General features: G+C 42.9%; 1 protein-coding gene across 9 annotated transcripts in view; it reads right to left on the reverse strand.

The window, feature by feature from the left end:
* LOC118370628 (netrin-G2-like) overlaps nucleotides 1-18384 on the reverse strand; it is a 132485-nt gene that overhangs the window by 34771 nt on the left and 79330 nt on the right. For 8 of the 9 annotated variants that reach the window (XM_052521647.1, XM_052521644.1, XM_052521642.1 and 5 more), the window contains exons 4-6: nucleotides 14572-14744; nucleotides 11322-11357; nucleotides 9612-9785 (exon numbers count right to left, since the gene is read on the reverse strand). In XM_052521647.1, the coding sequence (XP_052377607.1) occupies nucleotides 9612-9785; nucleotides 11322-11357; nucleotides 14572-14744 (383 nt within the window). The remainder of the gene's footprint in view (nucleotides 1-9611; nucleotides 9786-11321; nucleotides 11358-14571; nucleotides 14745-18384) is intronic. The other variant, XM_052521641.1, reaches the window with a different exon arrangement.

The raw sequence follows: 18384 nt of genomic DNA on the forward strand, positions 1-18384 counted from the left end.
TATAGTATTACATTTTGAGTGTTAATGTAAAATATTAACACTGCATTCCACTTGCCAGTGTTACTAAAATGTAACACTACAGGGTAATTAACACTCACAGAGTGAGTTTATTGTCAACACTAGTGTTGATCCAGAGTTAACTCCTATTAGTGTTAAACAAAAACACTATTACAGTCAGTCATTTTTGGTGTTGTTTTAACACTGTATGGTGTAAAGCCTAATTTTCATATTTCCCAAGGTAACTTTCATTTGGAGTGAATTGTAGAGTTACCACCCATGACTGTTTTTGTAATATCCCTGTCATACTAAGGCCAGTTTTATCATCCCGCCATCTTTTCCCCCACCTTTTCTTTATATCTGAAACGTATTGCCGGTATCAAAGCCAAAACTTGAATTTCCTCCAAACGGCCCAGAAATCATTTCAGTAAAGCTCTGCATACAATGCTGCAAACGCTGAAGGCGGATTTGGCATTACATGACATTACATTACATTACATTACATTACGCTCTCAATTAAACTCTTGATGGTGGCTAAGGCTCGCCATCTTCCTACCAGTTCTAAACTTTGCAAGGCATGTCCCTTCGCCCATCTGTTTGCATAGCCCACCACTGAGCATGCACCGTCTTCCGAACCACACCTGGATAGGGGAAAAAAACTAAACATGCACCCAGGGGGGGGGGGGGCACAAGACCGAGTTTGGGAAACTCTGAACGAGATGATCATTTCAGCACCGCTTCCGAACCACACCTGGATGGATACATAAAGGATTAGGCTACTGTGGGAATAAATATCACCGAACGATGGAAATATAGGCAAGACCGAGTTTGGGAAACTCTGAACGAGATGATCATTTCAGCACCGTTTTGATGCCATCAAGCTGCTTTGAGACAAGCGTGGGGACTCGTCTTGGTAAATCAAGAAATGTCTGATTTTAGTTTCCCCTGAATCTCCGTTTGGATATTGGTTAGGCTACAATTACACCGGGAAAATGTTAACTAAGTTTAGGTGAGCGCTGCCTACATTTTGTCATGTTATGTAGCTTAACAAATGGATCATTTTGCTCTTCACTCGCAGTCACTTAGTAGCCGAGGCCTACCCCCAACCAAAAGCCTGTGACTTCACGGACTTGTTTCACTGGAACTCTGTCTGTTTTGGATTATTGGGCTAATTGGTTTCTGGCTGGGCAAATAAGTGGAGGTGGTAGCTTATATATTAGTTTGCTCATCTATAACTTATCAGAAAACATTTAGCATGTAATAATGTGGCCTAAATCAAGTTGTAGACCTATTATTTTGCTCTATCACATAGGCAACTCCAAAAGCCCGCGGAGGTGGTGAAACATGAACGAGACTCAGATGCATTTGAAAATAGGATGGCGATTATTTTCTATCAGTATTTGGATGAAGGTACAACTCCCTAACAAATATATATAAAAATATATGCCATTTAGCAGACGCTTTTATCCAAAGCGACTTACAGTCATGTGTGCATACATTCTACGTATGGGTGGTCCCGGGAATCGAACCCACTACCCTGGCGTTACAAGCGCCATGCTCTACCAACCGAGCTACAGAAGGACCAAAGAGGGGTGAAGGTAGGAAAATATAACTGTTTTATATTGACAGCTGTTCCAGACGTTCCCATGACACAAGTTGTCTGGGAAAAATATTTGTTGTATTTTATTCTGTTGTATTCCATTATATTCTTACTATAAAATATATGTGTTTTGACTGTGATTGGGTGTCTTTGTCAGTTTAATTAACAAAATAACAAACTATTGATTTCATTTGGATGGCGCACAAAAATGTGTAATGGGTTCGCTCTCAAAAAGATGTCGCGTGAAGCTTACTTCATTGTTCATACTTCATTTTCAGTGCATCAGGGATAGCGTACACAGACGTTTTGGAAGCACAGACTCGCAACATAGGCCTAATTAAAATTTTACTCTTAAAATGTTTTTTAGGACCTGCCTAAATGAATTAATAATGGATTTATTTTTGATGGTGTATATTCTCAATAGATTTATTAAAATAGACAACCACCTACATCTGCACACCCCTACTAACACTTGTCCCCTGTATGCCTGCATGTGCACGGGAGGTATAAAAGGTGGGGCATATAAACATTGCCCCAATTTTTCTGAAGGATAAATACTGTGTGAAAGCAGTATTGGTGACCGCAGACAAGGTTGTTAAATTCTTTCCTTTTAAAGGCCTGTGGATTTCACCAAATTACTATCTAGGTCAGAATTAGATACATTATAATAATGGCGCCGGAGGAGATGGCTGCCGTTTTAAGCTTTTTCAGCTCGAGACCCAAATGAGAAATGTACTGTCCTCAAACAACCCAAATTAAGAAGAAATAGATGCCCAGGGACCAATTTGGGTCCCAAACTATAGTTTAAGAAAACCTGATCTAGGCAAATGTTATCATTAAAATGGAACTTCATGACAATACATTATATATATCACAAGGCCTTACGTTGAATGCCTAGTTTTACCATAACACAGTGGTGTTGGGAAACTCTTGGTTTATACATGCCACATCAGGCCTGCAAGTCACATCATGCTGGCTTGCAAAGTGATTTGCAATTCCTATAGGAATCAAGCCAGAGTTAGGATATCCAACAGTTGGAATTTGTATTCACCCGCAACCTGCATTCAGAATGACTGCCAGGGTAGGGAAGATTGAATACCGACTACCAATGAGTCAAACTTCAAACAGATTGGATTAGTTTAGAAAAAGGTATGCTATTTATCTTTGTGTAGCATAAAATGTATCAATCATTCAATGTACATGCAAAAACACAGATATTAAAAGATACAATTTAGAAAATCGCCCTGCAATAGAGCATGCTGGGAAATATTATATATGTTTCTATGTAGAACCCTTTTCGCCTTCAAAGAACCCCTCTTGCCTTCTAAGGAATCATCAAATAATACTTCTTCCAAAAAACGGTTCTTAGGATGTTAAAAGGTTCTCGATTGAACCCTTTGCCTTTAAAATAACCTTTGTCTTCCAAAAGCAGTGGTTCAGATCAAAACGGTTCTTGGTTCCTCCACAAATAACCCTTTTGGAACCTTCTTTCTAAGAGTGAATAGTCTGTGGATGACTATAGGTAATTGGTGACCCATCAAACAGGGCAGAGCCTCACCTGTTTAGCTAAAAAAATAAATGCAAAAAATATAAATGGTTTTCGTTGCCGGTTTTGCCTGTTATTTTGGCATTAATATGTGTCACAAACAATTTAAAACATTTTTTGTTTTACAAAAAAGCTGCATACAAATATAGTCTCTTTTTTCTTCTTTCTTGAGTAAGGAAGCTCCAAAATGCAGGTGTTTGAGCCTAGCTCAGTGCTTTCTGTGATGGTGGGGCAGCCAGTGGAAAATACAGAGCGTAGAGTTTGGTAACATTCTCTAGTTGCACCGTGATTGGCTCTGTGTTCTGTCACTCAAAATCTACGGGGAGAGCTCAAAAATGAAAGCCCCTTGAGTGCTGCCATAGAGTTAGTACGTCCAATGACACACTGTTATTTTGATTTGATTTATTAGGATCCCCATTAGCTGACGCCAATGGCAACAACCATTTAAAAACATCAACATGTAGTATGTGTGTGTGCATCTATCAGTTACACATACAGTGCCTTGCAAAAGTATTCGGCCCCCTTGAACTTTGCGACCTTTTGCCACATTTCAGGCTTCAAACATAAAGATATAAAACTGTATTTTTTTGTGAAGAATCAACAACAAGTGGGACACAATCATGAAGTGGAACGACATTTATTGGATATTTCAAACTTTTTAACAAATCAAAAACTGAAAAATTGCTTTCAGTGCAGCAAACTCTTTCCTGGAAGTTCACTGAGGATCTCAATGTTGACCTAAATGACTAATGATGATAAATACAATCCACCTGTGTGTAATCAAGTCTCCGTATAAATGCACCTGCACTGTGATAGTCTCAGAGGTCCGTTAAAAGCGCAGAGAGCATCATGAAGAACAAGGAACACACCAGGCAGGTCCGAGATACTTTTGTGAAGAAGTTTAAAGCCGGATTTGGATACAAAAAGATTTCCCAAGCTTTAAACATCCCAAGTATAGCATTGTGCAAGGATGGCACTGTGATAATATTGAAATGGAAGGAGTATTTTGTAGACCACTGCAAATCTACAAGACCTGGCCGTCCCTCTAAACATTCAGCTCATACAAGGAGAAAACTGATCAGAGATGCAGCCAAGAGGCCCATGATCAACTCTGGATGAACTGCAGAGATCTACAGCTGAGGTGGGAGACTCTGTCCATAGGACAACAATCAGTCGTATATTGCACAAATCTGGCCTTTATGGAAGAGTGGCAAGAAGAAAGCCATTTCTTAAAGATATCCATAAAAAGTGTTGTTTAAAGTTTGCCACAAGCCACCTGGGAGACACACCAAACAAAATGTGGAAGAAGGTGCTCTGGTCAGATGAAACCAAAATTGAACTTTTGGCAACAATGCAAAACGTTATGTTTGGCGTAAAAGCAACACAGCTCATCACCCTGAACACACCATCCCCACTGTCAAACATGGTGGTGGCAGCATCATGGTTTGGGCCTGCTTTTCTTCAGCAGGGACAGGGAAGATGGTTAAGATTGATGGGAAGATGGATGGAGCCAAATAGAGGACCATTCTGGAAGAAAACCTGATGGAGTCTGCAAAAGACCTGAGACTGGGACGGAGATTTGTCTTCCAACAAGACAATGATCCAAAACATAAAGCAAAATCTACAATGGAATTGTTCAAAAATAAACATATCCAGGTGTTAGAATGGCCAAGTCAAAGTCCAGACCTGAATCCAATCGAGAATCTGTGGAAAGAACTGAAAACTGCTGTTCACAAATGCTCTCCATCCAACCTCACTGAGCTCGAGCTGTTTTGCAAGGAGGAATGGGAAAACATTTCAGTCTCTCGATGTGCAAAACTGATAAGAGACATACCCCAAGCGACTTACAGCTGTAATCGCAGCAAAAGGTGGCGCTACAAAGTATTAACTTAAGGGGGCTGAATAATTTTCCATGCCCAATTTTTCAGTTTTTGATTTGTTAAAAAAGTTTGAAATATCCAATAAATGTCGTTCCACTTCATGATTGTGTCCCACTTGTTGTTGATTCTTCACAAAAAAATACAGTTTTATATCTTTATGTTTGAAGCCTGAAATGTGGCAAAAGGTCGCAAAGTTCAAGGGGGCCGAATACTTTCGCAAGGCACTGTACATGTCAGTACATACACACAACAAGTAGGCCACATGGGAGAGGCGTTGTGCCGTGAGATGTTGCTTTATTTGTTTTTTTAAACTAGGTTTGCTGTTCACTTGCTCTATATGAGATGGATTGGTGTGTAATACTGTACATTTCCTTGAATTTGATCTGGACCTGGGGACTGTGAAAAGACCCCTGGTGGCATGTCTGGTGGAGTAAGTGTGTGTGTCAGTGATGTGTGTAAGTTGATTATGCGAACAATATGGAAATTCCAACACATGAATGTTTCTTATAAAAACAAGAAGTGACGCAGTCAGTCTTTCCTCACCTCTTAGCTAAGTTAGACGGAATGCATACTATTAATATTAGCCCTCTGATAATTTTAAATGTTAAATTTATTTCACCTTTATTTAATCAGGTAGGCTAGTTGAGAACAAGTTCTCATTTATAACTGCGACCTGGCCAAGATAAAGCAAAGCAGTATGACAGAAACAACAACAGAGTTACACATGGAATAAACAAACATACAGTCAATAACACAATAGAAAAAAGTCTACATACAGTGTGTGCAAATGAGGTAGGATAAGGGAGGCAATACATAGGCCATGATGGCGAAGTAAGTACAATATAGTAATTAAACACTGGAATGGTAGATGTGCAGAAGATGAATGTGCAAGTAGAGATACTGGGGTGCAAAGGAGCAAGATCAATAAATAATTACAGTATGAGGATGAGGTAGTTGGATGGGATATTTACAGATGGGCTATGTACAGGTGCAGTGATCTTTGAGCTGGTGTGACAGCTGGTGCTTAAAGCTAGTCCTCACTAGGTATGAGACATGAGTCTCCAGCTTCAGAGATTTTTGCAATTCGTTCCAGTCATTGGCAGCAGAGAACTGGAAGGAAAGGCGACCAAAGGAGGAGTTGGCTTTGGGGGTGAACAGTAGCACCTGTACAGCACGCGCCTGCTGGAGCGTGTGCTACGGGTTGGTGCTGCTATGGTGACCAGTGAGCTGAGATAAGGCAGGGGGCTTTAACTAGCAGAGACTTGTAGATGACCTGGAACCAGTGTGTTTGGCGACGAGTATCAAGCGAGGGCCAGCCAACGAGAGCGTACAGGTCGCAGTGGTGGGTAGTATATGGGGCTTTGGTGACAAAACGGATGGCACTGTGATAGACTGCATCCAATTTGTTCAGTAGAGTGTTGGAGGCTATTTTGTAAATGACATCGCCGAAGTCGAGGATCGGTAGGATGGTCAGTTTTACGAGGGTATGTTTGGCAGCATGAGTGAAGGGTGCTTTGTTTTGCGAAATAGGAATTCTAGATTCTAGATTTAATATTGGATTGGAGATGCTTAATGTGAGTCTGGAAGGAGAGTTCGCTGTCTAACAGACACCTAGGTATTTGTAGTTGTCCACATATTCTAAGTCAACCGTCCAGAGTAGTGATGCTGGATGGGCGGGCAGGTGCGGGCAGCGATCGGTTGAAGAGCATGCATTTAGTTTTACTTGCATTTAAGAGCAGTTGGAGGCCACGGAAGGAGAGTTGTATGGCATTGAAGCTCGTCTGGAGGTTAGTTAACACAGTGTCCAAAGGGCCAGAAGTATACAGAATGGTGTCGTCTGCGTAGAGGTGGATCAGAGAATCACCAGCAGCAAGTGCAACATCATTGATGTATACAGAGAAGAGAGTCGACCCGAGAATTTAACCCTGTGGCACCCCCATAGAGACTGCCAGAGGTCCAGACAACAGGCCCTCCGATTTGCAATGAAGAGCAAGATGTTCTGGGCCAGCTGCAGCTTAACTAGGTGCACATATGTACTGTATGTACGAATATACAAGCACACACGCAGATGGATGCACACACACACACACACACACACACACACACACACACACACACACACACACACACACACACACACACACACACACACACACACACACACACACACACACACACACACACACACACACACACACACACACACACAAACAACACATATACTCCTACCCTCCACGTCCCTTGTATTTCTACTCTTTCCTGTCACGCAAACACATTTGTAATAATAATAATAATAATGTAGGCAGGATAAACGATCACAATAACATTTAATGCCACCTGCCAGTTTTGGTGTGCCTGGCATTTGTTACTGCAGTGACAGCCATTTGCGCAATGCTAACAATAGTAATGTGATTCAGGGAGGGATCGAGATAACGTTCCCAGAACACCTAATAACACCCAGATGAGTGACAGGATGTTTTAAAAAAACAAACATGTGTTCTCCTGCAGACTACATTGTTATTAGGTTTGGATTTCTCTGGGTTTAATAAATGGTCATGCAAAGTTGAGTCCTACTGGACTTTTACATAGGAGGATAGACTGTTTGTATGCTTGCGCAGCAAGTGTCTGTGTTTCTTAGTTAGCAGATAGGGATTGCCGCTTGACCTGCCAAGACCTCTATCTGCAAAGGCAGATTTAGGAAGGGGAGGGGTCAAGTGGGCCCAAGGATTTGGTCTCTCTGGGAGAATCTCAATTGCATACTCCTCGTGTCCTCTCCTCGCCTCCTTCGCAAATCCCATTGCATGAGAAAGCCAAAGATCCCTCCCCTCCGACCTTCTCCTCCAATGAGTTTTGAAAAGGAGGCAACGAGAGAGGACGCGAGTCGAATGCAATTGAGATTCTCCCTCTGACCAGCGCTCCTCTCCCCTCCCCACATCCATCTGGCCAAATTGACCAATGGGGTCAGAGCTCTGTAGATCCTTCTGGCTGGCCACTGGACTACTAATCCCCTGTCCATCTGAGCATGCTCAGTAGCAGAGACTGACCGGCTGACTGGCTGGGGGAGGGAGGCCCATGAGACTAATAAGGTAGAGTGGATCTACAGATTAAGGCAGCCCTCTGCAACCCTCTGCAGCTCTCTGATCCAGAGTGGTTGGGTTAAATGCGGTAGACACATTTTGTAAGAATTGCATTCATTTGTGCAACTGACGAGGTATGCCATTTCCCTTTCCCTACAGTGAGCTCCAAAAGTATTTGAACAGTGACACATTTTTTGTTGTTTTGGCACTTTAGATTTGAAAATATAACATGGATTTGAGTTGACTTTGAGGTAAAAGTGCAGACTATCAGCTTTAATTTGATTTGAGGGTATTTTCATCCATATTGGGTGAACCGTTTAGAAATGACAGCATTTCACATTGCGTTTCAGATTATTTTGTGCCCAATAGAAATTAACGGTAAATAATGTACTGTCATTTTGGTGTCACTTTTATTGTAAATAAAAATAGAATATGTTTCTAAACACTTCTACATTAATGTGAATGCTACCATGATGACGGTTATTGTGTAGGGCCAAACAACGCCATTTACCTGCAACTGTATTCATGACACAGCACTGCCTCTTGTGCCTTATTTAAGTATGACACACTTCTCTAACTCTGTAGACAAACTCGTGTGGATGCAACACGTGTGTTATGACTGGACTTGGAATTATCAGGGTTTTTATTCTTAGATCCATGACATGGACTCCTGGTCAGGCACAGCATGTACTCTACCTGTAGGGAGGTGATGGGGACGTAGTGAGTGAGAGCTCGAATCCCCGGGAGGATGATATATGAGTTTCGCTGAGCCATCCATAAACACACAGATTGCACACCAGACTGGTAACGAGACGACTGTTTCTTTTTGATGTTTTAAAGCTTTAGTTAGCTGCTCCTCAATCACAGCTCATCAGTGACTCTATAGGAGCTCTTGACATCGGCCTTAAAATACAGAAAAGTGCTGTGCAATTCAACAACAGCATTTAATGGCTTTCCTCAAAGACAATTCTGACGACATCAGACACAACGTTCTTGGCATTCCCTCTTCCGCCGTCCTCTCCCTCCCTCCTCCCTACACACTACGTGCTTTTCCCGGAGGAACATGATTGGCCCTCTGGCTCCCAAGATGTCAGGTTTAAATTGAACCTAGGACCGTTGTCGGTCGGGACTAGACCTGGTTCTGAGGACCACTTTATATTCACGGTGTTTGGTCCTGTCGGATAGGGGCTCCTCAAATCCAGTCAATCAGAAAGAATCCAGCCAACCTGTCCATTCTACTATAGAATTGAATTCTATTATAGAGTTGAATGGACACTCTCTCCTATGGATTGACTACATGGACACATCACATCTGGCATTAATGTCAACCAAGATGATGGATGGTTTGACAAAAGAGAGTGCACTTTAAAGATAATGCACACACACGTGTGCACAGACACATGACACACACACACACACACAATTATTGTCTATGATAAGTCTATATTTTTCTACTGTACCTATATCTACTCTACCCACTACCACTAACTCTATCTTCTCTAGGTGCCCACCTTCCTGAGTAGTAGTAGCAGCAGAAGCTTCTTGAGTAGCGGTTGTGGTCAGGTCTGGTTCTGGTGTGGTAGTGGGGAATACGGTTGTAGTTTCAGGTTCACTTTCACTTATGGAGGTTGTAGTGGGGGCTGAAGTAGTGGTTGTGGTGGTCAAAGGCAAAGTTTCTGACAGTTCTGTGAGAAAACAGATTCCAAGTTGACGAACAAACAAAACATCCCCCCTCTCCACTCAAAAAATCCACTGAAGCACTACAACAGGGGCAGGCATCCCTGTTCCTGGAGTGCCGCTGGTACTGCAGGATGTTGTTCCAACTAGGCCCTCAACCACTGGTGCTTGAACATTTGTTACATTGTTTGTACTGAACGACACGTTTTCCCAAAACGTTCTGGAACAGACTTTGAGATACGTTTGGTCCATTTAGTGGGTGTGGCAAGGAGTGACTTATTTACAGAGCAGCGGTACATTTTGAACCCACAACCCAACCCGTCCCGGTGTTTCAACTGGTCATTCAGTACAACACTGCTTCTGTTCAATTGAACATTCTATTACATTTTCACGTACTGAATGCAGCCCTGACCAACTGAGATAATTGATCAGTTCAGTGATTGCCTAAATTCAACACACCTGGTCTTCCAGGTGGGTTAAATCAGAAACATGAAGTGCCTGCAGTACTCCAGGACCAGGGTTGCCTACCCCTGCACTACAACATTGGCTAGTCCTACATATGACTAGTCTAAAAGCATATGTCATATTTTTTAAATCCTTGAATAGCTTTAAGCCAAGTCTAATAATAGTTTTACAAGTCTATCTTAACCCCAAAGATCCCTAGTCAGTCCTATGGGGTGCCGTTTGTAACATGCTATATTTTGTGAAAAAGATCAATTCCGTGCAAAAAAAGTCCTGTAGACTAACCAGGAGAGCCCAGTGCTGTCTGTCAGGTCTGATGTTGCCACTTTGCTGATCATTTCCATCTAAGCGCTCTGAGCTGAGAGTGTCTCCACAGTATCCCTAATCAAATTCCATTTTATTCATTCCTCTTGGAGCTCCTCACCCACAATCACACTGCATTACAGCACACTTACAAATTCCCCTGCTCCCCCTCTCTACCTTTCATTCTCACTTCTTATCCCTCTCTCTTTCTCTCTCACACACACACACACACACACACACACACACACACACACACACACACACACACACACACACACACACACACACACACACACACACACACACACACACACACACACACACCGCATTACAGCCCACATTTCCCTGCTCTCTCTCTTTATTTCATTCTCTTTTTCTCTCATGCCTCTCCACCAGTGACTTCATTCTAACATAAGAGAGACAGAACTGTGAAAAGATTCCTGCAGTGGAAGCTAGTGTAGCTGGGATAAAAAAAAATGACATTCCGATGCCATGGTGGCAACCGTACAGGACGTCCTATCAATGATATGGAAGACAAGTCCAGAACTGCAACCAACAAAAGAAGAAGAGCGGAAGCTGGAGAGAGAGAGAGAGAGAGAGAGAGAGAGAGAGAGAGAGAGAGAGAGAGAGAGAGAGAGAGAGAGAGAGAGAGAGAGAGAGAGAGAGAGAGAGAGAGAGAGAGAGAGAGAGAGAGAAGAGAGAGAGAGAGAGAGAGAGAGAGAGAGAGAGAGAGAGAGAGAGAGAATGCAACATCCTCTTCTTGGCTTGTTATTACTTACTAGAACCACCGCCTGTGGGGGCACCAGCGATTGCACCTGAAAAACAGGGCGAGAGAGGGGGAGAGGGAAGAAGAAAGTGTATAAGTATCTGTTTATTTATGCAGTCTTCCCGACCTTGTTAATCACACTCTGTAGAATGATCTTGTGTGTGTTGTGCGTTAAAACAAAACTCAAACAACTGTATATCAGCTTTCTTTAATCCTGGCCTGACCTTGGTGGGTACCCACAGGAGTGTTCAGGCTTTTGCTCCAGTCCAACATCACCAACACACCTGATACAACCAATCAACTACCATTAATAATTTGGCCATAATTAGTTAAATTAGTTGTGCTGGTGCTGGGGTGGAACAAAAGCCTGCACAGTCTGTGGGATGAGGACAGAGGAACTCTGATCTGTATGCAGTTTGCTACTAGATCCTCTGCAGTAGAACACCACTCAAATCTGTTCATCCAGGCCCCTGTTCTCTACCCAACTCTGGTTCTCTGATCATGGGATGATAGGGGAGGCATAGGCTCTCGCCACCAGGCAAGTGCCAGGGGAGTTGGGCCGCCCCCAGAGTAGGCTTGATCTGCCAGAGAGCTGACAGAAGAGTCCAGGCTGGGAGGCAGGGAGGGCGCTCCGCAGTGGTGGACGAAGGGAGGCAGAGGAGGGGTTGGGGGGGAGGAGTTATGGCAGGATGGGATGTGCTGCCTGGCCTAGATTATTATTTTATCATCGCCAATGCGAGCAACAGTACATTCTCCAACAAGACCCCCCCCCTCCACACTACACTACACTGCTCTCTGCTCTGAGGTACAGGATCTGGAACCTCTAGTTTGGTTACGGAACCTATTTGCCAGGATCCAGTACCTCTCGTGGAAATATTTTTTAAAATGTTTTCCTTATAGAATCATAGTCGTGGTGCAGCACCTATGATAAATTAAAATACATTTGTCAAAGTTATAGAATTAGGACTACTGCTATCTGTTCAAAAATAAATTAAATCATTCAGAACAGTCCACCAGGATTAGGCCTATAATTTCGCCATAGAGGATCAATAGCTTCCTTTAAAAAAAAAATGCCTCGCTGTGAACTGTGTCTATGCCAATCACAAGGTGTCAGGAAAGCGCGGCAAATCTGTCAGTGAACGGCACGCAGCCAAAACAGGACCTTTTGAAATATTTCTAATAAAATCGCGAGAAAACACAGGTTGGAAAGCAAATGTCTTCAGATGAAAAGAGAAGTCTTTAATCTGTCTGTATGTTGCCAAAATATTTGAGCACCTTCCAAATAGGCCTAGCGAACAGTAGCCTAGGTACAAAGTAAAACAAGAGAGCGCATCGGACATCGCCGGAAAGTGAGCTGGGCATCATTGGGTGAACTTTTTTAGAACTATACTTTCCTCCTCATATTGTACAATGTCTCCTCACACCGAGGCCCAGGCTATTAATGGATTCCAGACAAGGTTGTTTTTATTGATCTCAGATTCTCAGTTTGTCAGTGTCAAAATAGCCTGTCATTTCAATCTTTTCTGCAGTCTTAAAAATATTCTGCTAAGTGTCCAGTCATGTAAAATGTAATTATTTATCAAATTAGTTTATAAAAGGCCAAACTTTTCCAGGACTCTATAGGCTAACAATGTTCCAGAACCTCAGAGCCCCCCAGGTAACTCTACTCTAACAATGTTCCAGAACCTCAGAGCCCCCCAGGTAACTCTACTCTAACAATGTTCCAGAACCTCAGAGCCCCCCAGGTAACCCTACTCTAACAATGTTCCAGAACCTCAGAGCCCCCAGGTAACTCTACTCTAACAATGTTCCAGAACCTCAGAGCCCCCAGGTAACTCTACTCTAACAATGTTCCAGAACCTCAGAGCCCCCCAGGTAACTCTACTCTAACAATGTTCTAGAACCTCAGAGCCCCCCAGGTAACCCTACTCTAACAGCCCCCCAGGTAACTCTACTCTAACAATGTTCTAGAACCTCAGAGCCCCCCAGGTAACCCTACTCTAACAATGTTCTAGAACCTCAGAGCCCCCCAGGTAACTCTACTCTAATAATGTTCCAGAACCTCAGAGCCCCCCAGGTAACCCTACTCTAACAATGTTCTAGAACCTCAGAGCCCCCAGGTAACTCTACTCTAACAATGTTCCAGAACCTCAGAGCCCCCCAGGTAACTCTACTCTAACAATGTTCCAGAACCTCAGAGCCCCCAGGTAACTCTACTCTAACAATGTTCCAGAACCTCAGAGCCCCCCAGGTAACTCTACTCTAACAATGTTCCAGAACCTCAGAGCCCCCCAGGTAACTCTACTCTAACAATGTTCCAGAACCTCAGAGCCCCCCAGGTAACTCTACTCTAACAATGTTCCAGAACCTCAGAGCCCCCCAGGTAACTCTACTCTAACATTGTTCCAGAACCTCAGAGCCCCCCAGGTAACTCTACTCTAACAATGTTCCAGAACCTCAGAGCCCCCCAGGTAACTCTACTCTAACAATGTTCCAGAACCTCAGAGCCCCCCAGGTAACTCTACTCTAACAATGTTCCAGAACCTCAGAGCCCCCCAGGTAACCCTACTCTAACAATGTTCCAGAACCTCAGAGCACCCCAGGTAACTCTACTCTAACAATGTTCCAGAACCTCAGAGCCCCCCAGGTAACTCTACTCTAACAATGTTCCAGAACCTCAGAGCACCCCAGGTAACTCTACTCTAACAATGTTCCAGAACCTCAGAGCCCAGGTAACCCTACTCTAACAATGTTCCAGAACCTCAGAGCCCCCCAGGTAACTCTACTCTAACAATGTTCTAGAACCTCAGAGCCCCCCAGGTAACTCTACTCTAACAATGTTCTAGAACCTCAGAGCCCCCCAGGTAACCCTACTCTCGTGCTCACTTTTTGTTCTGTCACCTCCCGATGATGCACTGGGTAAGAGAAGAACAACTGTCTCTTCATCTCTCATTTCATTCAGGAAATTAGTTGGAGAAGTCTGGGGAATCCACATCCATCCTTCACAGATGGTTCAATTAAATATTAATAATCAAAAAGAACATAAGAACATAATATTTTATTTAAAAGATCATAAACAGGTTCCAACATACTGTAAAATTCTCATAATTGAAATAATTGGGACCTGTAAAGAATATAATTCAATTCACTTGGTATGAGTGAGCTATGTAAGTGGGTCCTGTTCAAAGTGGTCAAGGAACAGAATAGAAATGAATAGAAACAGAATAGAATATAACTCTACTGTATAAATGGGGGATACGTACAGGTGTTGGGAGATCCGTTGGGTGTGGGCAGGTAGGAGCCAGCTTTCCAAGACTTGGCCTTGAAGCCCTTCTTGCAGCGCTGACAGTCCTGTCCCGTGGTGTTGTGTTCACACTGACACTGAAGGTTCCCCTCTTGCAGCAGGCACAGCGATGAATGCAGGTTACACTTACACCTGAGGACAAGGGATAGGAAGAAGGGTGTGAGTGTGTGTGAAAGGAGGTGCAGGTGTGGCTTTTTTTTCCAGACGCTTACGTCTGTGAAAGGGTAGCAAAGGCACAGGAGTGTGTACTCGCTTAAGCATATTGCAGTGACTTTAACACAACACCTAGGCACCTTGTCAAGAAGTTCAGATCCCTGGGGGGGCAAAGTTGTCATCAATGAAAAGGGTGGCTGCTTTGAAGAATCTCAATATGAAATGTATTTTGATTTGTTTAACAATTTTTGTTGGTTACTACAAGATTACATATGTGTTATTTCATAGTTTTGATGTCTTCACTATTATTCTACAATGTAGAAAATAGTCCAAATAAAGATATCTAAAATGTTGACTGTTACTGTATACTTCCATTCATTTTTTCAACGGGTACCGGGTGACCTGAAGACAAGTCTTGTAAGGCCTGTGGGCATCTTAGAGCAAAACCTTTCCACAGAGGGGTTCATATTAGTGTGTAGCCCAAACTGTACAGACTGAAGTTGGCAGATCAGCTGTACCAACTTCAGATGAGTCCAAAGACGCAGAAATGGAGACCACCATCGTGTTCTTTAGAGTCTCATCTTTCCATAGAGGGGTCATAATCGTTTCTAGGTAAAACCGTTCGGACGCTACAGACGATTTGTGAGAAGAGACGATTTTCGGGATGTCTCATGGTCTTTTTACGGGTATGTTTTTATTATGCTAATTAGATTTCCGGGGAGGTGTGGACATCAACCTTGGGGGGGTTGAAGCCCACATAAAGTCTTTTTAATGTGATTTTGAAATCATCACTTTATGTCTTATACATCACTGTGTGTGTGTTTAAAATAATAAAAAATGTTTACAATTTATTTCCCAGAAGCTCCTTGGACCAGTGCAATGCTCAGTCTGATTGTGTGAGCGTTAGTAAAAAAAAAAACATTTCATAAGAAATTAGAGATATGTACATACACAGCCTGATTGGTTGATTGGATGGTCTAGGGCCCACCCCTTACACCTTCACAAACAACAACAAAGGCACATGGTATTCAACCTGTCAGTTGGAGCTGGAGTTGGACCCTGAAAGTGATGAACTTCCACAGGTGTGTTCGGCTTCTTTGTTTTGTCATCAAAACGAAAGGCATTCAGTACAATGATGCATCTTAATTTGTTGTATCATTGTTGTACTGTTTTCATTAGACCACCAGAAGATGCAGGACCAGAACAGCCTATTTGCATGTGGGACCATCCTGGCCTATACCCTGTCTGCCATCTATTCATTGCACAATGCCATGATTATCTACAGGGCTAACTATAGGCTTCTGCATCTCAGGGGCCAGACACATACTTAGTATTGCTTGTTGTGTTAAGCCTATGATGCAATGGCCCATGATGTAATCTTCAGTATCATCACAAAGTATATTCAGAATTTTGCTAAATGTATTGACATTTTTCTAATTTTGAATGAATTCAACATAATTAATTCTGTTGTTGAAAGTCAATAAAGAAACCAGACTGCAATGAAAGGTTGTTGTCAAGTTCGCCTTGTAACATTATGAGGCGGCAAAACAATTCCATCCCACCTGAACAGGTTGAAATTCCACTTTTTGACTTCATAAGTGTGGAAAAACTACACCTCCCATTCAACTGATCCCAGTCGGAATGAATGTGTAACTTAACGTTAGAGTTGTGTCTGTGTGGCTAATATGCCTAAATCATCTGGAGTTTATGTGGGAGATTAACTCAGTTTACTCGTCAAAAATAGATTTTTGTCCAAGGATGTCAAGAAATGATGTGAATCTGTGATATCTCGTTGCATTCGTATTATGTGACTAAAATAGCACCTTTTTCCAGATGAGCGGCTGGATTCCAATACGGGTTGATTTCGCTGGAGTGAACAGATATCTGAATGTAATAATATATTCAAAGAATAAACCCTGTATGCTGGCAAAATGACCACCTCAATCTTCCTCTCTCTCTGTCTGCCAATCTATTTCTCTCTCTGCATGCTGGGAGTGTTTGGTGCATGCTGGGAATTGTATGAGCGGATGAATAAAGCGGTGGTGTTTTTTTCTTAAAGAAGAGCGTCTTGTTGATCGGATGGTTGAGCATGGTGTACTTCTTAAAGAAGAGCGTCTTGTTGATCAGATGGTTGAGCATGGTGTACTTCTTAAAGAAGAGCGTCTTGTTGATCGGATGGTTGAGCATGGTGTACTTCTTAAAGAAGAGCGTCTTGTTGATCGGATGGTTGAGCATGGTGTACTTCTTAAAGAAGAGCGTCTTGTTGATCAGATGGTTGAGCATGGTGTACTTCTTAAAGAAGAGTGTCTTGTTGATCGGATGGTTGAGCATGGCGTACTTCTTAAAGAAGAGCGTCTTGTTGATCGGATGGTTGAGCATGGTGTACTTCTTAAAGAAGAGCGTCTTGTTGATTGGATGGTTGAGCATGGTGTACTTCTTAAAGAAGAGCGTCTTGTTGATCAGATGGTTGAGCATGGTGTACTTCTTAAAGAAGAGCGTCTTGTTGATCGGATCGTTGAGCATGGTGTACTTCTTAAAGAAGAGCGTCTTGTTGATCGTATGGTTGAGCATGGTGTACTTCTTAAAGAAGAGCGTCTTGTTGATCGTATGGTTGAGCATGGTGTACTTCTTAAAGAAGAGCGTCTTGTTGATCGGATGGTTGAGCATGGTGTACTTCTTAAAGAAGAGCGTCTTGTTGATCGGATGGTTGAGCATGGTGTACTTCTTAAAGAAGAGCGTCTTGTTGATCGGATGGTTGAGCATGGTGTACTTCTTAAAGGTATGTTTATTCATTTACATTTACATTTAAGTCATTTAGCAGACGCTCTTATCCAGAGCGACTTACAAATTGGTGCATTCACCTTATGACATCCAGTAGAATAGTCACTTTACAATAGTGCATCTAAATCTTAAAGGGGGGGGGGGGTGAGAAGGATTACTTACCCTATCCTAGGTATTCCTTAAAGAGGTGGGGTTTCAGGTGTCTCCGGAAGGTGGTGATTGACTCCGCTTATTCAAGTTACTCTGCTTTTTTCTCCGTCAAACAAGGGTAACGATTTCGGATGTACCACCGTTTATTCCCAATGAGCTATTGGAGCGCGAGTTATTACGGTTTGGGGAAGTTTGCCAGTTCAATGAAGGTTGTCCCGTTGGGTTGCAAACACCCGGCTCTGAAACAGGTTATGTCGTTTTGGCGACAGGTGTTTATGTTTTTGGACTCGCCGGAGCGGTCTTTGGAGTTATCGTTTAAAGTCAAGTATGACAACAGACGGTATATGGTTTATGCTAGTATGGGTAGTCAACAGTGTTTTGAGTGTGGGGATGGTGGCCATAAGCGACATGCTTGCCCGAAAAGGGAGAAGGCGGAGGGAGGGGCGCAGGAGGTCCTCGTAACGCCTGGGCCCACTGATGTAAGGAGAGGTGGTCCGACAGTGGTAGAGCAGTCACAAGCACCTGTTGCTGAGGAACAAGTTGTCTGTGTTGAGGGCAGGGAGTTACAATTTGTACCAGAGGGGAATGTTATGCAGCAGATCTGGAGAGCAAGTACCAGTGATGGGTTACTGGAGGGGGTTCATGTGAAGCTAGTCTCCCAGGTATTGGAGGAGATTCCCACTATGAG

The sequence above is a fragment of the Oncorhynchus keta genome, chromosome 6 (assembly GCF_023373465.1).
Source record: "Oncorhynchus keta strain PuntledgeMale-10-30-2019 chromosome 6, Oket_V2, whole genome shotgun sequence".
Taxonomy (NCBI): Eukaryota; Metazoa; Chordata; class Actinopteri; order Salmoniformes; family Salmonidae; genus Oncorhynchus; species Oncorhynchus keta.